General features: G+C 74.0%; 5 protein-coding genes across 7 annotated transcripts; 4 read left to right on the forward strand and 1 right to left on the reverse strand.

The window, feature by feature from the left end:
* The first annotated feature begins 92 nt into the window (after positions 1–92).
* On the forward strand, positions 93–3,267 carry CDKN2D (cyclin dependent kinase inhibitor 2D). The gene is made up of 3 exons (XM_068922931.1): positions 93–151; positions 1,109–1,266; positions 2,461–3,267. Exons 2-3 carry the CDS (start codon positions 1,123–1,125, stop codon positions 2,809–2,811), a joined length of 495 nt encoding a protein of 164 aa, XP_068779032.1. The 5' UTR covers positions 93–151; positions 1,109–1,122; the 3' UTR covers positions 2,812–3,267.
* A 474-nt stretch (positions 3,268–3,741) lies between these two features.
* On the forward strand, positions 3,742–9,132 carry KRI1 (KRI1 homolog). Of its 3 annotated transcripts, none has more exons than XM_068922908.1 (20): positions 3,742–3,883; positions 4,952–5,028; positions 5,117–5,222; positions 5,302–5,398; positions 5,530–5,587; positions 5,661–5,710; positions 5,794–5,896; positions 5,967–6,041; positions 6,124–6,272; positions 6,341–6,470; positions 6,545–6,640; positions 6,739–6,909; positions 6,982–7,057; positions 7,126–7,214; positions 7,338–7,479; positions 7,573–7,703; positions 7,779–7,843; positions 7,916–8,011; positions 8,099–8,453; positions 8,998–9,132. In XM_068922908.1, the coding sequence occupies exons 1-19, from the start codon at positions 3,802–3,804 to the stop codon at positions 8,433–8,435; spliced, it is 2,130 nt and encodes a 709-aa protein (XP_068779009.1). In that variant the 5' UTR covers positions 3,742–3,801; the 3' UTR covers positions 8,436–8,453; positions 8,998–9,132. The 3 variants fall into 3 exon arrangements, with proteins under 3 accessions (XP_068779009.1, XP_068779007.1, XP_068779010.1); XM_068922906.1 differs by lacking the exon at positions 8,998–9,132 and adding an exon at positions 8,826–8,964; XM_068922909.1 differs by lacking the exon at positions 8,998–9,132 and adding an exon at positions 8,826–8,964 and having other exon boundaries at positions 4,952–5,025.
* Positions 8,655–9,912, forward strand: LOC138063031 (galactosylceramide sulfotransferase-like). Its single transcript, XM_068922705.1, has 2 exons — positions 8,655–8,743; positions 8,826–9,912. Exons 1-2 carry the CDS (start codon positions 8,655–8,657, stop codon positions 9,910–9,912), a joined length of 1,176 nt encoding a protein of 391 aa, XP_068778806.1.
* Positions 9,913–9,942: 30 nt separating this feature from the next.
* ATG4D (autophagy related 4D cysteine peptidase) lies at positions 9,943–14,230 on the reverse strand. Its single transcript, XM_068922914.1, has 10 exons — positions 14,101–14,230; positions 12,554–12,637; positions 12,249–12,422; positions 11,858–12,164; positions 11,691–11,755; positions 11,456–11,589; positions 11,287–11,365; positions 11,036–11,112; positions 10,843–10,962; positions 9,943–10,669 (listed from the first exon to the last, which is right to left on the reverse strand). The coding sequence occupies exons 1-10, from the start codon at positions 14,222–14,224 to the stop codon at positions 10,487–10,489; spliced, it is 1,347 nt and encodes a 448-aa protein (XP_068779015.1). The 5' UTR covers positions 14,225–14,230; the 3' UTR covers positions 9,943–10,486.
* Positions 14,231–21,677: 7,447 nt separating this feature from the next.
* On the forward strand, positions 21,678–22,754 carry S1PR5 (sphingosine-1-phosphate receptor 5). Its single transcript, XM_068922706.1, has one exon. It carries the CDS (start codon positions 21,678–21,680, stop codon positions 22,752–22,754), a length of 1,077 nt encoding a protein of 358 aa, XP_068778807.1.
* The last annotated feature ends 437 nt before the right edge of the window (positions 22,755–23,191 follow it).

Raw genomic sequence — 23,191 nt, forward strand, 5'->3', positions numbered from 1 at the left:
GGCCCTACCCGCCCGGCCCCCGGCCCGGCCCCCGGGCTCCGACCCCCGCCCGGCCCCTCCCGGCCCGGCCCCGCCTCCGGCCCGCCCCCCGCCCCCGCCCAGTGCCGCAGACACCGGCCCCGCTCCCCGCCCGGCGACGCCCCGCTGCAGGGTGAGGGGCGCCGGGGGATCCCGCCGCGGCGGGCGACGCTGGCTGACAGCGGGGCGGGGGGCGCCCCCCGGGCGGGGCTGCCGCCGGGGCCGACGCGGGGGCCGGGGCGGCGGGGGGGGGGGTCGGGCGGGGCTGACATGACGGGGCGGGGACCGGGGGAGCCGGGGGGGGGGCAAGCCCGGGGGGGACCAAGCCCGTAGGGGTCTGGGAACCGGGGGGGCTCGACTGACCCGGGAGGGGCCGGGGACCAGCGGGGGCAAGCCCGGGGGGGGCTGGGAACCGGGGGGGCTCAGCTGACACGGGGGGGGGGACCGGGGACTGAGGGAGCAGGGGGGGCCAAGCCCGGGGGGGCTGAGAACCGGGGGGGCTCAGCTGACACGGGGGGGACCGGGGATCGAGGGAGTGGGGGGAGCCAAGCCCGGGGGGGGGCGCTGGGAACCGGGGGGGCTCAGGCTCGTCTGACATGAGGGGGACAGAGGGAGCAGGGGGGAGCCAAGCCCGGGGGGGGGCTGGGAACCGGGGGGGCTCGGGCTCGTCTGACACGAGGGGGACGGAGGGAGCAGGGGGGAGGCCAAGCCCGGGGGGGGGGCTGGGAACCGGGGGGGCTCGGGCTCGTCTGACACGAGGGGGATGGAGGGAGCAGGGGGGAGCCAAGCCCGGGGGGGGGCTGGGAACCGGGGGGGCTCGGGCTCGTCTGACACGAGGGGGATGGAGGGAGCAGGGGGGAGGCCAAGCCCGGGGGGGGGGGTCCAGGCACCTGGAGGGCCCAGGGGGAGATGTTCCCGGGGGGGCCTGGGCCCCGGGGCCCCGCTGACACGGGAGGGACTCCAGGGACCAGGGTGGGGGGGCCGGGACGGTCTGGCCTGCGGCTAATCCTCGGGATGTCCCAGCCCTGGGGGATGGGGGGGGTCTGGGGACCGAGGGGGCTGACCCCCCCCTCCCCGGCCTGACCCCCAGGTGCCGGCCCGGCCATGCTGCTGGGGGGCGAGATCAGCGCCGGGGACCGGCTGAGCGGAGCCGCGGCCCGGGGCGACGTGGCCGAGGTGCGCCGGCTCCTGCACCACGAGCTGGTGCACCCCGACGCCCACAACCGCTTCGGCAAGACCGCGCTGCAGGTGGGGCGGCAGCGGGGGGCACCTGGGCGGGCGGAGCAGGGGCCTCTGCAGCCGGGGATGGAGCACAGGGACCTCTGAGATGGGATGGAGATCGGGGACTCTGGGATCCGGGGATGGAGCATAGGGACCTGCAGGATGTGGAGATGGAGAGCAGGGATCTCTGCCAGGACATGGAAATGGAGAGTAGAGATCTCCTGTGAGATGCAGGGATGGAGAGCAGAGATCTCCTGTGGGATGTGGGGATGGAGAGCAGAGATCTCCCGCAGGACATGGAGATGGAGAGCAGGAATCTGCTGTGGGACACAGGATGGAGAGCAGGGATCTGCTGTGGGATACGGGATGGATAGCAGGGATCTCCTGCAGGATGTGGAGATGGAAAGCAGGGCTCTGCTGTGGGACATGGAGATGGAGAGCAGGGCTCTGCTGTGGGACATGGAGATGGAGAGCAGGGCTCTGCTGTGGGACATGGAGATGGAGAGCAGGGCTCTGCTGTGGGACATGGAGATGGAGAGCAGGGCTCTGCTGTGGGACAGGAGATGGAGAGCAGGGCTCTGCTGTGGGACAGGGGATGGAGAGCAGGGCTCTGCTGTGGGACAGGAGATGGAGAGCAGGGCTCTGCTGTGGGACAGGGGATGGAGAGCAGGGCTCTGCTGTGGGACAGGGGATGGAGAGCAGGGCTCTGCTGTGGGACAGGGGATGGAGAGCAGGGCTCTGCTATGGGACAGGAGATGGAGAGCAGGGCTCTGCTGTGGGACATGGAGATGGAGAGCAGGGCTCTTCTGTGGGACATGGAGATGGAGAGCAGGGCTCTGCTGTGGGACAGGGGATGGAGAGCAGGGCTCTGCTGTGGGACATGGAGATGGAGAGCAGGGCTCTGCTGTGGGACAGGGGATGGAGAGCAGGGCTCTGCTGTGGGACAGGGGATGGAGAGCAGGGCTCTGCTGTGGGACATGGAGATGGAGAGCAGGGCTCTGCTGTGGGACAGGGGATGGAGAGCAGGGCTCTGCTGTGGGACATGGAGATGGAGAGCAGGGCTCTGCTGTGGGACAGGGGATGGAGAGCAGGGCTCTGCTGTGGGACAGGAGATGGAGAGCAGGGCTCTGCTGTGGGACAGGGGACGGAGAGCAGGGCTCTGCTGTGGGACAGGAGATGGAGAGCAGGGCTCTGCTGACGCCGCGGCCCCGTCCCTGGCAGGTGATGATGTTCGGCAGCCCGGTGGTGGCCCAGGAGCTGCTGAAGCAGGGCGCCAGCCCCAACATCCAGGACGAGGCGGGCCGGGCGCCGGCGCACGACGCGGCCCGCGCGGGCTTCGTGGACACGCTGCGGGTGCTGGTGGAGCACGGGGCCGACGTCAACGTGCCCGACGGCGCCGGGGCGCTGCCCATCCACGTGGCCGTGCGCGAGGGCCACGCCGCCGCCGTCCGCTACCTGGCCGCCGACTCGGACCTGGCGCACCGCGACGCCCAGGGCCGCACGCCGCTGGACCTGGCGCGCCACCTGGGCCTGCCCCACCTCTGCGCCCTGCTGCAGCGCCCGCCGGCGTGACGGCCCGGCCCGGCCGGCGGCGGCGGGGGGACACCGCGCCACGCCGCGCCCCCGCCCCCGCCCGCCGGCCCCCTCCCCGCCGCCTACCTCAGAGGTTCGTCTTTAACTTTCACTGTTGTTCCTATTTATATTTTCGCCGGTGCTCCTGGGCCCGGTGGGGGCCGAGCGGGGTCCCCGGGGGCCGAGCGGGGCCGGCCGCAGTAGGGGACAGCACCGGCCGCGGCGGGGGCAGACCGGCCCCCCCTGCCGGGCAGCAGGGCCCCCAGGGGTCTGGGCGCCTGCCCGGGGGTCCCAGCGCTCGCCCCGGCCCCGCGGGGGCCGCCAGTTCCTTCTCGTGTTGGTTTTTATTTTGTAAAGACAGAAATTAAATGAGATTCTATTTATTGTGCTTGGGGGAGACGTTGTGGGGGATAATTTAATGTTTTTAACCATTAAATTAATATTTGTGGACTGTGTGGAGCGCTGCCCGGCCTCCCGTCTCTCTCTCTCTCAGCGGCGTTTGCCCCCCGGGGCTGGTCGGGGGGTGGCGGGGGGGCCGGTGCCCCCCGGACGGGGTGACCCCAGGGGTCCCGGAGTGGCCCTGCTGTGGGGTGGCACCAGCTCTGGGGCCGTGGGGGCCCAGACAGGGGTCGGGGGGTCCCTGATGGGGAAATGGGGGCTGGAGGAGGGGGGCTGGGGGGGTCCCTGGGGGGATATTGGGGGGCTGGAGGAGGGGCAATGGGGGGTGCCTGAGTGGGAAATGGGGAGGTTGGGGGTGCAGGGGGCCCTGGCACCGGGTGGGGGTTTGGGGGCGCCAAGAGGGTCTCCGGTGAGAGACGGGCTGGGTCCCTCCGCCGGGGGGGGGAAGGGGGAACGCGGGTGGGCCCCACCTCGGCCGCCCGCAGGCGTTTCCCCTTTAAGCGCGGGCCCCGGGGCGGGGCCTCTACCCGAAGCCCCGCCCCTCCGGCACGTGACAGCGGCCCGGAAGTGCGACGCCCACGTGGGCGCAGGATGCCGGAGCCGGAGCTGCGCGTGAACGCGGCCTTCGCGGCGCGCTACGGCCGGTACCGGCGGCGCGAGGAGCTGCAGCGGCGTGAGCGGGGCACCGGGCCGGGGGGCGACCGGGGACCGGGACCGGGACCGGGACTGGGCGGGGGGGGGAACCGGACCAGCACCGGGACCAGAACCGGGGGGGGGAACCGGACCAGCACCGGGACCGTGACCGGAACCGGGGGGGGAGGAAATCGGCCCAGCACTGGGACTGGAACCGGGGTGGGAGGGGAAACCGGACCAGCATCGGGATCGGGGACTGGGAGCGGAACCGGGAGGCGATGGGCACCGGCGATCGGGATCGGGGACCAGAACCGAGACTGGGGCCGGAACAGGGGGGGAGGAACCGGACCAGAACCAGGGGGCGATGGGCACCGGCGATCGGGATCGGGGACCAGAATCGGGACTGGGACCGGAACCGGGGGGGAGGAACTGGACCAGAACCAGGAGGCGATGGGCACCTGCGATCGGGATCGGGGACCAGAATCGGGACTGGGACCGGAACCGGGGGGGAGGAACCGGACCAGAACCAGGGGGCGATGGGCACCGGCGATCGGGATCAGGGACCGGGCCCGGAACCGGGCCCGAGGTGGGGAACTGGCCCCGGAACCAGGGGGCAATGGGCACTGGAGATCGGGATCGGGGACCGGAACCAGGGACTGAGGCTGGAACCGGAACCGGGGAGGGGGGGAACTGGACCAGCACCGGGTCTGGAACTGGGGGTGGGTGGCGATGGCACCGGGGACCAGTTGGCAGAACCAGGACGGTGCCGGGCCTAAGACCGGGAGGGGAGGTGGAACCAGCAGTGGAGATCGGGAACGGGGACCAGAACCGGTACCGGGACCAACTGAACCAGTACCGCGGGGGGAGAGGGGGGTTGAAGTGGGGGATGGACTGAGGAGCGGCAGGAAGAAACCAGGGATGGGGCCGGAACTGGGACCAGGACCGGGATGGGGGGACCAGGCCCGGGCAAACGGCCCCTGGGGGCACCGGGAGCGGGGCGGGCGGGTGCTGGTGCCGGGGGCACCGGGTGACCCGGGTACCGGGGGGAAGCAGGTGCCCCCCACCGTGGCCCCAGTGCCGCCGCTGAGCCCGGTCCCCCCCACCCCAGTTCAGGACCGTTATGGGGACGACGGCGGCGGCGGCAGTGACTCCAGCTCCCAGTCAGACTCCAGCGGGGACGAGGTGGTGAGTGGGGGCGGGGGGCAGGCCCGGACGCCTGGGCCCTCTCCCGGTCGGCGCCCCCGGATGAGCCCCCGGCCCCGCTGCCTCGCAGGAGGTCGACCCGCGGCTGGAGAGGGATTTCTACCGCACCCTGGCCCTGCTGAAGACCAAGGACCCCCGCATCTACCAGAAGGATGCCACCTTCTACAGCCAGGACGGTAACGTGGCGTCCCCAAGGCGTCCCCTGTCTCCCCGCCGCCCCCTCCGCACTCCCCCTCACTCCCCGTCTGCCCCCAGACTCCTCCGCGGAGAGTGATGCCGGGCGGCGGGAGCGGCCGGAGAAGCCGATGTACCTGAAGGACTACGAGCGGAAGGTGATGCTGGAGAAGGAGGGGTAAGGAGGGGCGCCGGGGGGGTCCAGCTGGGGCGTTCGGGGCCCGATGGGGGGCTCCTTGGGGGTGTGGGTCTCCTCGGGGGCCGGGGGGGAGCCCCTGGGGAGGGACTGAGCCGCCGCCTTCCCTGCAGCAAATACGTGGACGAGGAAGATGAGGAGGACGAGGAAGCTGCAGCCAGACGGAGGAAGGTGGGTGCGGGGCCGGGGGGGCCGGCGGTGCCGTCCGCGTCCCGGCGGCCCTGACACGCGTCTCCCCGCGCAGGAAACCGCCTCCAAGAGCTACGTGGAGGAGCAGAGGGAGCTCAAGGAGAGGTGGGAGCACCAGGCCGGGGGGCTGCACCCAGCGGGGGGCCCTGGCACCGGCTCACCCGCCTCCCTGTCCCCCCCACCCCCAGCTTCCGGGCCTTCGTGGCGGACAGCGAGGAGGAGGAGGAGGAGGATGGGGGTGAGGGGGGCTCTGCCCTGCTCCGCCGCCGCAGCCGGACGGCAGAGGAGAAGGTGAGGGATGGGGATGGGGGCTGCGGGGGGAGCCGCCCTGGGGCGCGGGGCTGACGGTCTCCTCCCCCAGGCCCGCGAGGAGGAGGATTACATCCGCTGGCTGAAGGGGCAGGGGGACGTCCCCGAGGAGCCGCTGCAGGACCTGGTGAGGGGCTGAGGCCGGGCCAGAGCTCGTGTCACTGGTGGCTGGGGGAGGCACCCGGCCCTGACCCCTCGCCTCGCCGCAGGTGCCCCTGCAGCGCTACTGGAACGACCCGGCGCTGGACCCCGGCGAGCGCTTCCTGCGGGACTACGTCCTCAACCAGGGCTACCGGGACGAGGACGAGGAGGAGGAGGAGGAAGGGGACGAGGAGGAGGATGGGGAGGAAGGCGAGGGGTGAGTGGGAGCAGCGTCCCCGGGCGGCGCCCCGGGCCGGCTCGCCCTCACCCGCCGCCTCCCCGCAGGTGCCCGGGGGCCTCCCCGGCCCGGCTGCGCCTGGACGACTCCTCGGACGAGGGCGAGCTCTTCCTGGCGAAGCAGGAGGCCTTCGAGCGCCGCTACAACTTCCGCTTCGAGGAGCCCGACGCCCAGCAGGTGGGGGGGGCGGCCGGCGGCCAGGGGGGGCCGGGCGGGCGCGGGGGGTCCCAGCCCCACCTGCCTCCCCCCAGGTGCGGACGTATCCCCGGACCATCGCCACGTCGGTGCGGCGCCGGGACGAGCGCCGCAAGGAGAAGCGGGAGCAGATCCGGGAGAGGAAGAAGAAGGTGAGAGATGGAGGGGGGGGAAGGCCGTGGCCCCCCCGGGGCCGGGCGGAGGGGCTCTGCGGGGCTCAGCCGTCCGTCTGTCCCTCCGTCGGCCGCAGGAGAAGGCCCGGAAGCGGGAGGAGCTGAAGCAGCTGAAGAACCTGAAGCGGGAGGAGATCGCGGCCCGGCTGGCCCGGCTGCGCGAGGCCACCGGCAACGCCGCCGTGGGCTTCTCCGAGCGCCTCCTCGAGGACGACTTCGACCCGGACCAGCACGATCGGCTCATGGAGGTCGGTCCCGGCGGCCCAGTCCCCCCTTTTCCCGGCGCTCCGGCCCCGCCGACTCTCCCCCTTCTCCCCCAGGAGTTCTTCGGCGACGACTATTACGGCCGGGGGGAGGAGGAGAAGCCGCAGTTCGAGGCGGAGGAGGGTCTGGACGGTGAGCCGGGGCCCGTGCCGGGGCGGTCGCGGCCGCGCCGGCTCGCTAACGCGCCGCTCCCCGCGCAGACGACTGGAACTGGGACGCGTGGACCGGCCGGGACGAGCAGGAGGCGGGAGGCCGCCGCGAGCCGCACTGCGACGATCCCGACTTCGTGGTGCGTGCCCTCCCGGGCTGAGGCCGGGCAGAGCTCGTGACAGCGATGCCCGGCAGCCGGGCCGCCCCGGAGGGTCTCGGAGCCCCCCTTCCCCGAGCCGACGGCTGTTGTGTCCCGACCCAGATGGATGCGGACTACGACCCCCAGGCCCCCCCAGCGCCCTCCAGGAAGCGGCTGAAGAAGGAGGCGCCCGCGCTGGGGAAGAAGAGGCGGAAGACGCGGTTCCGGGAGGCCGTGGAGCAGGAGAAGCCGGCGTTCGACCCCGGTGAGCGAGGGGCGGGGGGTCCCGGGCTGCCGTCCCCCCGGCCCCGGTGGAGGGAGGGGGCGCCGGAGCTCTGACCCCCGTCGCGGCCCCCAGCGGCCGGCACCTTCGAGCAGTACCTGGACGAGTATTACCGGCTCGACTACGAGGACCTGGTGGGCGACCTGCCCTGCCGCTTCAAGTACCGCAGTGTGGTGCCCTGCGACTTCGGCCTCACCACCGACGAGGTAGGGCCCGCCCGGACGCCGGGGCCCCTCCTGGCTCTGCGGCGAGCTCAGCCCCCCGCTCTGTCCCCCCCCCAGATCCTGGCGGCCGACGACAAGGAGCTGAACCGCTGGTGCTCCCTGCGCAAGACCTGCATGTACCGGTGAGGGGCGGCCGGGGGGCCGGGGGGGCCGCGGCGGCCTCGCGCCCGGCTCAGCCTCTCCCTCGCCCCCAGGTCGGAGCGGGAGGAGCGGCAGGATCAGGCCAACTACAGCCGCCGGGCCCAGAACGCCTGGAAGAAGCGGCAGATCCTGAAATCCCTGTCGGCCACGTACGTGCGGGGGGCGGCGGAGGGGCCCGGCGGGGGGGGTCCCGGGCCGGCCCCAGCCCCCCTCAGCCGCCCTCTCCGGCTCTGCAGCGCCGAGGAGCCCGAGCCGGCACCCGCCGCCAAGGCCAAGGCGGGCAAGAAGCGGCGGGACAAGCGGCGGCGGCGGGAGCCGCCCGGAGCCGAGGCCGCCCCGGCCGCGGAGGAGCCCCCGGCACCGGCCCCCAGCCCGGCGGGAGAGCGGCCGCGGCCCCGCGGGACGGCGCCGCTGGGGGCGGCCGTGCGGCTCGGCGGCCGGGAATTCTCCGGGAAGCGCCTGGAGGCCTACGGCCTCAACCCCCGGCGGCTCCGCTACCGGCAGCTGCTCCGGCAGAAGAGGAAACGGGAGGAGCGGAGGGGGCCGGCGGCCGGCAAAGCCCCCCGGCCCTGAGCCGGCCGGGGGAAGGCGGTGAGTCCCGGCGCTGACCTAGAAAGGCCCCGATGGGGCCGGGCCTGGCAGGCGGCTGCGGCGCCCCGTGCCCTCGCCTGCCCCGGCTTAGTGCCGGCAAAGCCGGCGGGAGGCTTCAAAGTGGGGCAGACGGGGCCGGTTCCCCCCCCCGACCAACCCCACAGCGCCGTCTGCCCTCGGCCGCGCGGCACCACGGTGGCGATGAGGGGCCGGTGGCGGCGGGGGGCGGCGGTGGCGGGGGGCAGCCTGGCCGCGGCCCTGCTGCTGCTGCTGCTCCGGCTCCTGGCAGGGTGAGTAGCGGGTTTGGGGCCGCCAGGACGGCGCCACCGGCCCCGTCTCACCCCCCCCCCCCCATCTCTGTCCCCGCCGCAGGGAGGGAGTCGGCGGGCGCCCGCGGCACGGCTCGCCCCCGCCGGGGGTCTGGGGGCCGCCCGTGGCCTTCGTGAAGACGCACAAGACGGGCAGCAGCACCCTGCAGAACATCCTCTTCCGGGCGGGCGAGCGCCGCAACCTGACGCTGGCCTTCCCCCGCTACACCTTCCAGTTCGCCTACCCGCAGCCCTTCTCGCCCGCCTTCGTGGAGCCGCCGCCGCCCGGCGCCACCGGCTACGACCTGCTCCTCAGCCACCTCCGCCTGGAGCCCGCCGCCCTCCGCCGCCTCATGCCGCCCGGCGCCGTCTTCCTCACCATCCTCCGCGACCCCGTCCGCACCTACCGCTCCGTCTTCCAGTACTACCGGGGGGCCGTGCCCGCTTTCCAGGCCCTGGGCAACCGCAGCCGGCCGCTGGCCGCCTTCCTCCGCCGGCCCCGGCGCTACTACGACCCGCGGGAGCCGGGGAACGGCCTGGCCAGGAACCCCATGGCCTTCGACTTGGGGCTGGAGGCCGGCGGGGAGCCGTCCGGCGGCGCCTGGCGGCAGGAGCTGGAGCGGCTGAACGGGACCTTCGGGCTGGTGCTGATCGCGGAGCGCTTCGAGGAGTCGCTGCTGCTGGCGCGGGAGCTGCTGGGGCTGCGGCTGGAGGAGCTGGCCTTCGTGCCCCTCAATGCCCGGCGGCCCGGGGACGAGGCGGCGCTGAGTCCCGCCGACGTGGAGCGGCTGCGGGCCTGGAACTGGCTGGACGTGCGGCTCTACCGCTTCTTCCGGGCCGTGCTGCGGGGCCGGGTGGAGCGCTACGGGCGCCGGCGCATGAGCAGGGACCTGGGGAGGCTGCGTGCCCTGCTGCGGGACGCCCGCACCGGCTGCCTGCACGGGGGGCCCGTGGGGCCGGCGGAGACGGCCGACGAGCTGCGGCCCTGGCAGCCCGACACGGCCGTGGTCCTGGGCTACCGGCTGCGGCCGGAGCTCGCCGGAGCCCAGCGCCGGCGCTGCCAGCGGATGGTGTGGCCGGAGCTGCAGTACCACGCGTACCTCTACCGGCGGCAGTACGGCAGGGACATGCGCACGCCGCCCCCCGGCTGACCGCGACACCCCTCCCACGACAGCCTCGCGCCGGGTCAAGTAGATCTTTAATTCTCGGGGGGATGGACGGCAGAAGAGGGGGGGGATCCTGAGCGGAGCCACAGGCAATAAATAAACCCAGACCCTCAACGCGAGCAGCTTGTGATGCCAAAAGTGACGCAGATAATCGCAACCCCTGGCCGCGGCTCAGAGCAGCCGCCGGGGCTGCGGGTCCCCGGGGGGGAGCGTGGCCAGACCCCGAGCGGTGCGGGGAAGAGTGAGGAGCGGGGGGGCCGACTCATCCTTCCCCCCCCCCCCCCAGCCAAAGGCCACTGGGAATTAGAAAACGTCAGCCCTGAGCTCTGTTCCCAGCTCTCCCCATGGCCGGAGCCGGCCCTGCCGCCGCGGGGCCGGCCGGGTGCAGTAGTGAACGAACGGACCTGAGGTGCGGGGGCTGCGGGCCGGCGGCCCCCGGAGCTGCCGCAGCGCCGCGGCCTTATCCAGTGTACGAACCACCTTCCGTGCGCCGAGCCAGCGGCGGGTCCTGCCCTCGGGCTCCCGCCGCTGCGGCTCGAGGAAGAAGTCCTCAACGCCCTCAAAGGAAGACGAACTCGTCCGAGCTGGGCTTCTTGCCCTTGGTGCGTTTGCCGGCCCGAGGCAACTGCACCGTCTGCTGGGTGAGGCGGGAGCAGAGCTCGTCCAGGCCGTAGTCCTGCGCGTGGCCCTCCGCCACGGTGAACATGGGGTACTTGTCCTTGGCCGAGGGGGAATTCAGGACCTGGAGCCGGGGGGAGCGGGGTGAGAGCGGGGCGGGGGGGAAGCGCCCAGAGCAGCCTCCCTCGCTTTCCCGGCTGCGTTAGCGCTGCAGCGGTTCTGCCAGGCCCCAGGGCGCCGCGCTGGTTTAACGGGACCCGGCCCTGCCGCAGCCGGGAGGAGGCGGCGGGGACTCACGCGGCTCAGCTCTGAGCACAGCTCCTCCAGGTCCTGCCCGCCGCAGGCGTAGAAGCCGATGGTGCAGCTGGGATCCATCTTGCCGAAGGCCATTTTCCGGGGGGAGCTGCAGTGGAAGGACTGAGAGGGGACGGGGAGTCACGCGCCGGCCGCGCCGCCCCGCCGCGCTCCCGGCCCCGCAGCCTGCGCCCACCTGCAAGGGGAAGTTCTCCCGCGAGGTGTCCACGCAGGGCTGGCAGTAGTGGGGGTCCAGGTAGAGCAGGAAGTCGTCTGGCGAGCAGGGAGAGCGTCGCTGCCCCAAGCCCGGCTGTGGCCGGCAGCCCGGGCCCGGCCTCGTCCCGAGGCTCTGCCTCGCGCTCGCGTCCCGCAGCCCAGGGCCCCGCGGGGCTGCCCGGGCAGCGCAAGGAGGAACCGCTCCGGACAGGGAGGAAAAGAGGCCGATACCTTGAAACCCGATGAAATAGAGCGAGTGGCGGGGCTTCCCGCCGATGATCCCCAGGCAGGACTTCAGCTTGAGCAGCTCCTGCGGGCAGAGGAGGGGCAGCAGAGGCAGGGGGGGACCGCGTGCCGCAGCCCTCCCCGGGGACGGAGGACGCCCCCGCCCTGCCCCTACCTTCACGCAGTCCACGTAGACGGGGTTCAGGGTCTCGCCGCCCAGCCGCATGGGCACCAGGACGATGACGGCTCGGCGCGGCCCGCTGGGCTCCGGCGCGCCCCGCATCAGGCTGGCCACGTCCCCCTTGTACACTGGAGGGAGAGGGGCTGCTCAGGGCAGCGCCCGCCGGAGCGGGGCAGGCAGCTCCGCGCCCCGCTCGGCCCCCGGTGCCCCCGCAGCCGGCTGCCCCTACCTGTGCAGTCCTGAGACACGTAGACCGAGAGGCCGCTGGCTTCGGGGCAGCTCTCCACGGCCCTCCTGCAAGGCGAGGGAGAGGGGGCGGTGAGTCCCGGGCGGTCCCGCCGCCCCTCCGCGGTCTCTGGGCGGCCCCCGGAGCCGGAGGCCCCGTCGCCGGCTCACCTGAGGATGTGGGCGACGATGGAGGGGCCGTACCAGTCGCCGGCTTTCTTCCCGGAGCTGCGGCCCAGCTCCACGAAGCGGTGGATGCCGAAGGGCGCCCGGGGGTGGTCGGCGAAGCAGGCGACGACGGCGCGGTGCCGCTGCTCCGCCTCGCGCTCCCGGGGGCTACGGCCGCGTCCCGGCGGCTCCCGGCGCTCCCAGGCCCGCGGAGCCCTGCCGGCAGGGCCGGGGCGGGAGGGAGAGGCCGACGGCGCGGGTTGCGGCTCCGCCAAGGTGCCGCTCAGCAGGGCGTCCGGCCAGCTCCAGTCTAGGGGCCGAGCGGAGCTCAGGGCGCTGCCGGCAGCCCCGGCGCCGGCCCCAGGCGGGCAGGGAGCCCCCGGCGCCCGCTCACCTCTGCCCAGGAGGTGCACGAGCAGCCCCTGGGCCAGCAGCATCTGCCCGCTGCGGAGCATGCAGCCCCAGCCGCAGTCCGTGGTCCAGGGCGTGCCGTCCAGCGCCGGGAACTCCCGCCGGTAGGTGAGCCACAGGCGGGAGACGAAATCCCGCTGGAAGCGCTCCACGTCCTCTGCAAGGCGGGGACGGCCCGTGGGCGCGCGGCGGGGCGACGGGCACCCCTCCCGGGGGGGGGTCCCAGCCGTGCGCGCGGTGGGGATGGGGGGGCGGCGAGGACGCGACCCCCCCGCCCCGGCCGCTCACCCTCGGCGGCGAGGCAGTAGACGCGGCCCAGGAGGTGCACGGGCGACAGCTTGCTGAAGTGGGTCTTGGTCTTCACCGTCCAGCCTGGCGGGGGGCCGAGCCGAGGGGTGAACCCCCCCCCGTTCCCCTCCCGGCCGCGGCTCGCTGCCCCCCTTCCCCCTCCCCCCCCCACCCCCGTGCACCCCTTCCCCATTCCTGCACCCCTGCACCTTGTCCCCCCCGCCCCCGTCCCACAGCCCCATTTCTGGTCCTGCTGCCCCCAGGATCCCTGTTCCCTGTCCCGGGACCCCCGTTCGCTGAGCCCCCCCAGTCCTGTTCCCTGTCCCGGGACCCCCATTCCCCGAGCCCCCCCAGTCCTGCCCTGTCCCAGGACCCCCATTCCCATCCAGGAGACCCCTGTTCCCTGCCCCCCACCTTCCCAGGACCTCCGGGACTCCCTGTCTGGGAACCCCTTCCCCACCCTAGGGACCCCCTCTCCCTGTCCCCCCCCCATCCCAGGACCCCCCTTCCCCATCCCAGCTGCCCTAAGACCCCTATTATCATTCTGGGACCCCCCCCCTTCCCTGACCTCCCCCATCCAGGATCCCCGGACCCCCCATCCCAGGACCTCTCCATCCCCCCCCAATCCTGGGACCCCCTATCCCCAGACCCCCCCATCTCCCCCAATCCCAGGACCCCCCCCCCATCGCTGGACCCCCGGGACCCCTTGTCCCAGGACCCCTCCACCTCCCCCAACCCCAAGACCCCCCATCCTGGGATGCCCCCTGTCTCCCCATCCCAGGAGACCCTACCTAGGACTCCTAGGACCCCCCATTATTCCTAAATCCCCCTTCCCGGGACCCCCACATCCCTCCCCCATCCCAGGAACCTTATTCCTGGGACTCCCGGGACCCCCCCCATTCCGAGACCCCCCCCCGATCCTAGGACCCCCACATCCTCCCCCCATCCCAGCACCCCCCCCATTCCAAGACCCCCCCTTCCCGGGACCCCCCCGTCCCCCCCATCCCCCCCCATCCCAGGACCCCCGGGATTCCCCCCACCCCGGGACCCCCGGGACCCCCCCGTCCCCTCCATCCCAGGACCCCCCAGCCCGGGACCCCCCGTCCCCCCCATCCCAGGACCCCCCATCCCGGGACCCCCCCCGTCCCTCCCATCCCTGGACCCCCGGGATCCCCCCCCTTCCCGGGACTCCCCCCGTCTCCCCCCCACCCCAGGACCCCCCATCCCGGGACCCCCCCGTCCCCCCCCATCCCTGGACCCCCGGGATCCCCCCCACCCCGGGACCCCCGGGACCCCCCCGTCCCCCCCATCCCAGGACCCCCGGGATCCCCCCCCTTCCCGGGACTCCCCCCGTCTCCCCCCCACCCCAGGACCCCCCTTCCCGGGACCCCCCCGTCCCCCCCCATCCCAGGACCCCCGGGATCCCCCCACCCCGGGACCCCCGGGACCCCCCCGCCCCCCCATCCCAGGACCCCTCCCCCCCCGTCCGCCCCCCCACCCCGATCCCCCCCCCGGTGCCGCCCCGCCCCCCCGGGCCCCGCCCCCACCGTATCTGACGTTGTTCCAGGCCGACAGGAAGCGCCCTTTGACCCGCGCCCCCTCGTCGGGCTCCGGGGGGGCCCCGCGGCCGCCGCCCGCCCGCCGCCCCGAGGCGGGCGACACCGAGCTCATGGCGGCGGCGGGGCGCGGGCATGGCGGGGGCGGGGCCGGGGGCGGGGCACCGGCACCGGCACCGGCGGCGGGAGGGGGCGGGGCGCTCAGGCGGCGCCCGGCGGCGCCCGGGCAGCACCGGCGGCGCCCGCCGCCATCTTCCTTGTGGGCGCGCGGCCCGGAAGCGGCGTCGCGCCCGGGCGGAAGCGGCTCTGGCGGCGGCGGTTCTGATTGGTTGGCGGGGGCCGGGGCAGGGGCGGGGCCGCTGGGGGCGGAGGCTGGAGGCCAGGCCCGGCCCGGGGAGCGGGGTCGCCATGGCGACGGGGGAGGGGGGCCAGTTTTGGGGGGGGGGACACGGGGGGACCCTGGGGGGGGACATGGGCCCTGCGGGGTCGTCGTGGGGGGCTGAGATGCCCCCATGACCCCCCATGTCCCCCATCCTGTGTCCCCTTGACCCCCCATGTCCCCCTGTCTCGTGTCCCCATGACCCCCCCTTCCCCTCTATCCCCCATCCTGTCCCCCCATGTCCCCCATCCTGTGTCCCCTTGACCCCCCCTGTCCCCCTGTCTCGTGTCCCCATGACCCCCCCTTCCCCTCTATCCCCCATCCTGTCCCCCCATGTCCCCCATCCTGTGTCCCCTTGACCCCCCATGTCCCCCTGTCTCGTGTCCCCATGACCCCCCCTTCCCCTCTATCCCCCATCCTGTCCCCCCATGTCCCCCATCCTGTGTCCCCTTGACCCCCCCTGTCCCCCTGTCTCGTGTCCCCAGGACCCCCCCTTCCCCTCTATCCCCCATCCTGTCCCCCCATGTCCCCCATCCTGTGTCCCCTTGACCCCCCATATCCCCCGTCTCGTGTCCCCATGACCCCCCTTCCCCTCTATCCCCCATCCTGTCCCCCCATGTCCCCCATCCTGTGTCCCCTTGACCCCCCCTGTCCCCCTGTCTCGTGTCCCCATGACCCCCCTTCCCCTCTATCCCCCATCCTGTCCCCCCATGTCCCCCATCCTGTGTTCCCTTGACCTCCCATGTCCCCCGTCTCGTGTCCCCATGACCCCCCCTTCCCCTCTATCCCCCTATGTCCCCCATCCTGTCCCCCCATGTCCCCCATCCTGTGTCCCCTTGACCCCCCATATCCCCCGTCTCGTGTCCCCATGACCCCCCTTCCCCTCTATCCCCCATCCTGTCCCCCCATGTCCCCCATCCTGTGTCCCCTTGACCCCCCATGTCCCCCTGTCTCGTGTCCCCATGACCCCCCCTTCCCCTCTATCCCCCATCCTGTCCCCCCATGTCCCCCATCCTGTGTCCCCTTGACCCCCCATGTCCCCCTGTCTCGTGTCCCCATGACCCCCCCTTCCCCTCTATCCCCCATCCTGTCCCCCCATGTCCCCCATCCTGTGTCCCCTTGACCCCCCATGTCCCCCTGTCTCGTGTCCCCATGACCCCCCCTTCCCCTCTATCCCCCATCCTGTCCCCCCATGTCCCCCATCCTGTGTCCCCTTGACCCCCCATGTCCCCATCTCCTGTCCCCATGACCCCCCTTCCCCTATATCCCCTTATATCCCCCATCCTGTCCTCCCATGTCCCACTGTCCTGTGTCCCTATGTCCCCCCTTCCCCTATATTCCTCTATGTCCCCCTCTCCTGTGTCCCCGTGTCCCCCATCCCGTATGTCCCCCATGTCCCCTATCCCATGTCCCCTGTCCCCTCTGTCCTCCCATGTGCTGTGTCCCCATGTCCCGCCACGTCCCCTGTCCTGTGTCCCCACATCCCCTGTCCCCTTTGTTCCCCCATGTCCTGTGTCCCCGTCCCCTATGTCCCCCATGTGCCTCTGTCCCATGTCCCGTCTCCTATGTCCCCCTTGTCCCGTGCCCCCATGTCCCCCATCCCCTATGTCCCCCGCACATCCCTCTATTCTATGTCCCAAGTCCCCTGTCCCATGACCCCATGTCCCTTGTCCCTTATGTCCCCTGTCCCGTGTCCCCATGTCCCCCCTTCCCCTATATCCCTCTATGTCCCCCATCCTGTGTCCCCATGTCCCCTGTCCCATGTCCCCTGTTCCCTACGTCTCCCCATGTCCCTGTCCCATGTCCCCATCCCCTATGTGCCTCCACGTCCCCCTGTCCCGTGTCCCCATGTCCCTGTCCCCTGTGTCCCCTGTGTCCCCAGTCCCGTGTCCCCATGTCCCCCGTCCCCCCACGTCCCCTGTCCTTTCTCCCCATGACCCCTCCCGACTCCCACGTCTCCCCGTCCTGTGTCCCCATCTTCCCCCTTCCCTCTTCCCCCCCCACCCCGATGTCCTCTCGTCCCATGTCCCCTCGTCCCCTCCAGCCCCGTGTCCCCCAGCTCCCCTATCCCAGCCCCTGCGGGGTCCCCGGGCTCCGGCCCCCCCCCGGCCCCGCGCTCCCTTCATCGCTACCCTCCAATTTGCGGCGACGCCGAAGGGCTGAACTCAGCGCTTTTCCCAGGCCGGAGCCCAGAGCCGCGGAGGCCCCGGCCCCCCGGCTGGCCCGGCTCCCGGTGGGGGGGTCGGGGACTCCCGCGTGGCCCCCCGCCCCGGGCGGCCTCTCCCTCCGGGCCCGTGGCGCCGCCCCCCTCTCCAGCAGGAGCTGCTCTGGCGGGAGCCCGCGGCCCCGCGACCCCCGTCCTGCCCCCCGGGGGCCGGGGGGCTGCTGGAGCGCCCCGGGATGCGGGACCATGGCTGCCGCGCGCTGGCATCCGGGCTGGGGGACCCAGGCGTCCGGGGCTTCGGAGCCCCCCCCCCCGTCCCAGCTGGGGGATCCAGGCATCCGGGACTTCGGAGCCCCCCAGGATCAGGAGGGGGGACCCAGGCATCTGGGGCTTCGGAGCCCCCCAGGTCCCAGCTGGGGGACCCAGGCATCCGGGGCTTCAGAGCCCCCCAGTCCTGGCTGGTGGTCCCAGGCGTCCGGGGCTTCAGAGCCCCCCCAGTCCTGGCTGGTGGTCCCAGGCGTCCAGGGCTTCAGAGCCCCCCAGTCCTGGCTGGGGGTCCTAGGCGTCCGGGGCTTCAGAGCCCCCCCCCCCCCGCCCAGGTCCTGGCAGGGGGATCCAGGCGTCCGGGTGCAGCTCAGAGCCCCCATTGGGGTGGGCTCCATCCCTGCCCCCCCAACACCTGCCCCCACTGGGACCCCCGCAGCGGCGCCAGGGGGGTCCCACCACCCTGCTGACCACCGCCGCCACCTCTGCGCCCAGCGGGGCCGGGGCCAGCGGGCGGTGGGGGGCCGCTCCGGCGTGGCGTGAGCGGTGCCGCCGTGGGGCAGGCCAGGGGGGCAAAGGGCCCCGGTGCCGCTGGGCCGGGGGGGGGACAGCTCGCTGCGGTCCCCCACCCCATGGAGATGGGGGCCGGCCCCACGGAGGGGGTGCCAGCCCCACAGGGACTGGTGCCAGCCCCACGGGGGGACTGCTGGCCCCACAGAGGGGACGCCGACCCCAAGGAGATGGGCAGCAGCCCCACGGAGGGGGTGCCAGCCCCACGGAGGGGATTCCTGTCCCCATGGGGGCATCGCCGGCCCCACGGAGGGGATGCCGGCCCCACGGAGGGGATTCCCATCCCCATGGGAGCATCGCCAGCCCCACGGAGGGGGTGCCAGCCCCATGGAGGGGATGCCGGCCCCACGGAGATGGGTATCATCCCTGTGGGGGGATTGCTGGCCCCACAGAGGGCATTGCTGGCCCCATGGAGGTGGTTAGCAGCCCCATGGGGGCTTTGCCAGCCACCCCGTTCCCCAGGCCCCACACAGGGTCTGGTTGCCCCCCCAGCCCCTTTGCATTGAGGGACCCAGGCGTCCGGGCCACCCATGCAGGCTGAGGACCCAGGCGTCCGGGCCGCTGGCGCCGGCGGGGCGAGGGCCCAGCACCGCCCGTGCCTGGGGGGGTTCCCAGCTCTGCACCCCGCCGGCGCCCGCGGCCCCGGCTCCCAGCCCCACCTGGCGCCCCAGCTCAGGGGGGGCCCAGGCGTCCAGGACCCCCGGCGGGCGCCTCCCCGCGTGCGGGTCGGGGCCTGCCGAGCTGGGTGGCGGCGGCGGGCTGCGCCCCAGGGCCCTGGGAGCCCCAACCTGTTCGGCAACAGGCTGGGCTCCACGTGGGGCGGCAGGCATGGGGGTGGGGGTGCCCCGGGGGGCCTGGGCACGTCTGGGGGGGGCTGGGACATGTCCAAGGAGGAGTTTGTGCACATCTGCGCGGTGCTGGGCACATTCACAGGGGCTTCTGCAGGGCCAGGAGCAGGGTGTGCACGGCTGGGAGCTCATGTGCACATCTGGGGGGGGCTTGTCCGTGTCCAAGGAGGGGTTGGAGCACATCTGGGGGCTCGTGTGCACACCTGGGGGGGCTTGTCCATGTCCATGGAGGGGCTGGAGCACATCTGGGGGCTCGTGTGCACACCTGGGGGGGCTTGTTGATGTCCAACGAGGGGTTGGAGCACATCTGGCGGCTCGTCTGCATGTATGGGGGGGCTCATTGATGTCCAAGGAGGGGTTGGAGCACATCTGGGGGCTCGTGTGCACGTCTGGAGGGGCTTGTCCATGTCCAGAGGAGCTTGTGCACATCTAGGGGTTTTGGATGCATCCAGTGGGGCTTGTTGATGTCCAAGGAGGGGTTGGAGCACATCTGGGGGCTCGTGTGCACGTCTGAGGGAGCTCATTGATGTCCAAGGAGGGGTTGGAGCACATCTGGGGGCTCGTGTGCACGTCCGGAGGGGCTTGTCCATGTGCAAGGAGGGGTTGGAGCACATCTGGGGGCTCCTGGGCGCACCCGGAGGGGTTTATCCATGCCCAGAGGGGCTCGTGCACGTCCGAGGAGGAGTTGGAGCACGCCGGGGAGCTCGTGTCCACGTCCGGGGGGGCTTGTGCCGTCCGAGGAGGGGTGTGAGCGCGTCCGGAGGGGGTGGTCCCTGTCCAGAGGTCCGTCCCTGCCCCAGGAGGCTTTGTGGGCGCCCGGGGGGGCGGCGGGCGCTGGCAGCCCCCGGCCCGTTAGGCACGGCCGCTGCCCGCCCTCAATGGCGCTTTGTTCCCCGGCGCCCGGGCCCCAAGTGGGTCAGTGGGGAGGGGGCATCGCCGGGGGGTCGGCGGCTCCGGGCTGCCCCCAGCGCGGCCCCCCACCTCGGGGGGGCTCGGGTCTGGGCCGGGCCGGGGATGGAGGGGTCAGGGGGTCCGGGGGTGGGGCTCGGCCCGGACCCGGGCTGGGGATGGAGGGGTCGGGGGGATCTGGGGGGGTCAGGGCCGGGACAGGGATGGAGGGATTGGGGGGAGCCGGGGGGGCTTGGATCTGGGCCGGGCTGGGGATGGAGGGGTCGGGGGGTCCGGGGGGGCTCGGGATCTGGGCTGGGCTGGGGATGGAGGGGTCGGGGGGATCTGGGGGGGTCAGGGCCAGGACAGGGATGGAGGGATCGGGGGGAGCCGGGGGGGCTTGGATCTGGGCCGGGCTGGGGATGGAGGGGTCGGGGGGTCCGGGGGGGCTCGGGATCTGGGCTGGGCTGGGGATGGAGGGGTCGGGGGGATCTGGGGGGGTCAGGGCCAGGACAGGGATGGAGGGGTCGGGGGGATCTGGGGGGGTCAGGGCCGGGACAGGGATGGAGGGGTCGGGGGGTCCGGGGGGGGGGCTCGGCGCTGTGCAAGGTCGGGGATGGAGGGGTCGGGGGGTCCGGGGGGGGCTCGGCGCTGTGCAAGGTCGGGGATGGAGGGGTCGGGGGGTCCGGGGGGGCTCGGGGCGGGGCGGGCCGGGGGCGGCGTTGTCCGGACGCCTGGGCCCCCCGCGGCGGGGCGGGGCGGGGGCGGCCGGGAGCCCCCGGCGCCGGGAGGGGCCGCCCCGGCGGGGCTCGCCCGGTGCCCGGAGCGGCGGCGGCGGGCGGGGCGGCGCCGCCCCCGGCCCGGCCCGGCCCGGCCCGGCCCCCCGGTCCCGCAGCGCGGCGGAGCGGAGGCAGCGGCGCCGGGTCCCGCGCGGTGAGTGCGGCCGGGCCGGGCGGGGAGGGGGAAACTGAGGCACGGGGGGACGCAGGCGTCCGGGCACCGCCAGCCCCGCGAGCGGCCGCGGCGGCTCTGGCCCGGGGGGGGGGGTCGGTGCTCCGGGGTGGGGGGGGGCCGTTCCCATCCCCCCCACCCCACCCCGGCTTTCAGTACCGGCCCGTGCAGCGCGGACCCGCTCGGGGGCACCGGGAGACCCCGGCCCGGTCCGGTGCAAGCCTGCCCCCCCAGCACGGCTCGGTGCAACCCCCCCCGGCCCGGTCCGGTGCAAGCCTGCCCCCCCAGCACGGCTCGGTGCAACCCCCCCCGGCCCGGTCCGGTGCAAACCTGCCCCCCCAGCACGGCTCGGTGCAACCCCCCCCGGCCCGGTCCGGTGCAAGCCTGCCCCCCCAGCACGGCTCGGTGCGACCCCCCCCCCCCGGCCCGGTCCAGTGCAAACCTGCCCCCCCCGGCCCAGCCCGGTGCAAACCTACCCCCCCCCATCATGGCTCAGTGCAACCCCCCCGGCCCAGTGCGGTGCAAACCTGCCCCCCCCAGCCCAGTGCGGTGCAAACCTGCCCCCCCCATCATGGCTCGGTGCAACCCCCCTGGCCCAGCCCAGTGCAAACCTGCCCCCCCCAGCACAGCACAGTGCAACCCCCCCGGCCCAGCCCGGTGCAAACCTGCCCCCCCGGCCCAGCACAGTGCAACCCCCCTGGCCCAGCCCGGTGCAAACCTGCCCCCCCGGCCCAGCACAGTGCAACCCCCCCAGCCCGGTCCGGTGCAAACCTGCCCCCCGGCCCAGCACAGTGCAACCCCCTTGGCCCAGCCCGGTGCAAACCTGTCCCCCCCCCCCCCCCAGCATGGCTTGGTGCAACCCCCCCAGCCTGGTCTGGTGCAAACCTGCCCCTGCCAGCACAGCCCGGTGCAAACCTGCCCCCCCGACCCAGCCTGGTGCAAACCTGCCCCCCCAGCACAGCCCAGTGCAAACCTGCCCCCCGGCCCAGCCCGGTCTACCGCCCCTCCCAGCATGGCTTGGTGCGAGCCCCACCCCCAGCCCATTGCAAACCTGCCCCCCCAGCACAGCCCAGTGCATGCCCGGGGGTCCCACGTGCGTGCCGGGGTGAGCGTGCGTGGCACGAGGGTGCACCCCGGCCCCGTGCCGCCGGCCCAGCGCCCCCCCCCCGCCCCACGGCCGCCTTTAATGGGCAGATCTGTCCGTGCAGCGAGCGCGGAGGGAGGGGTCCGGGCCCCCGGGCACCCACTGTGCCCCCCGCCGCCCCCCCGGCGCGGCCACCGGTGCGGAGGAGGGTGCCGGCACCGCGCCCCGGACCCCCCGCGCCGAGCGGCGGCACTCCGGGGCGCCCACCCGCCGGCTGCGCCCGAGGTTCGGGCGGGGGGCCGAGGGGGAGGAGGCGCCCCCCCCCCGCTCCGAGCGCCTCCACCGCCGCCGCCTTGCAGGTCTCCGGGATGGCGGCGGCACGGGCGGCACGGGGCCCCGGCGCGTAGCCGGAGCGGCGGCATGGAGGGGCCGGCGCGGCACGCCGCCGAGATCGTCTGGCTGCACTACAACTACACGGGCAAGCTGCGGGCCGGGCGCTACGCGGGCGGCCTGCGGCCCGAGGCCGCCGTCTTCCTGGCCGTCTGCGGCCTCATCGTGCTGGAGAACCTGGTGGTGCTGGTGGCCATCTGGAGGAACAAGAAGTTCCACGCGCCCATGTACTACCTGCTGGGCAACCTGACGCTCTCCGACCTGCTGGCCGGCGTCGCCTACGCCGCCAACATCGTCCTGTCCGGGGCCAACACGCTGCGGCTGACGCCGGCGCTGTGGTTCCTGCGGGAGGGCGGCGTCTTCGCCACGCTGGCGGCCTCGGTGCTCAGCCTGCTGGCCATCGCCGTCGAGCGCCACGTGGCCATGGCCCGCGCGAAGCTCCGCCAGGGCGGCAAGAAGGGGCGGCTGCTGGGGCTGGTGGCGGCCAGCTGGGCGGCCTCGGGGCTGCTGGCCGCGCTGCCCGCCCTGGGCTGGAACTGCCTCGGCGACCTGCCCCGCTGCTCCACCGTCCTGCCCCTCTTCTCCAAGCGCTACGTCTCCTTCTGCGTGGCCGTCTGCCTGGCCGTCCTGCTCTGCGTCGCCGTGCTCTACGCCCGCGTCTACCGCGGCGTGCGGGCGAGCAGCCGGCGCCTGGGCGGCCCGCGCGGCTCCCGCAAGCACCTGGCGCTGCTGAGGACGGTCGCGGCCGTGGTGGGCACCTTCGTCGCCTGCTGGCTGCCCCTCTTCCTCCTGCTGCTGCTGGACGCCTGCTGCTGCCCGCCGGCCTGCGCCGTCCTCTACCAGGCCGACTACTTCCTGGGCTTGGCCATGCTCAACTCGCTGCTCAACCCCGTCGTCTACACGCTCGGCAGCCGCCAGCTGGGCCGGGCCGTGGGGCGGCTGCTGGGCTGCGGCCGGGGGGGCGCCCGGCCCGGCCCCCCCGGCCCCTTCGGCCTCCCCATCCTGGAGGGCAGCGCCAGCCGGTCGGAGCGCTCGTCCCAGCGCCCCGCCGCCGCCGGCCTCCGCCGCGGCCCCCCCGCGCCCGGCCCCCCCGCCGCCCGCCCCTGAGCACCCCCCCCTGCCTGAGCACCCCCCCCCCCGGTTTTATAGCGCCTTTGTAATAAAAAGCCTCCTCGGAGCCCCCCACCCCGGCCTCGGCCCTGGCTCTGCTGCCCCCAGGGGCTGCCAAGGGTGGGGGGGGCTGGGGCAGTGGGAGGGCCCTGGCTAGGGGGGCAGTGGGGGGTCTGGGGGGGCACAGCTGAGCAGGGGCAGTGGGGGGACCCCGGCTGGGGGGGCAGTGGGGGGTCTGGGGGGGCACAGCTGAGCAGGGGCAGTGGGGGACCCCGGCTGGGGGCAGTGGGGGGGGGCTGGGGGGCACACAGCCGAGTAGGGGAAGCAGGGGTGTTTGGGGGGGGGGCTCAGCCAAGCGGGAGTAGCGGGGGGGGGCCAGGGGTCCTCGGTGTCGTGGTGATGCCCCCCCCTCCGCCCCCCCCAGCTGGGCACCA

Source organism: Struthio camelus, chromosome 31 (assembly GCF_040807025.1).
Source record: "Struthio camelus isolate bStrCam1 chromosome 31, bStrCam1.hap1, whole genome shotgun sequence".
Taxonomy (NCBI): Eukaryota; Metazoa; Chordata; class Aves; order Struthioniformes; family Struthionidae; genus Struthio; species Struthio camelus.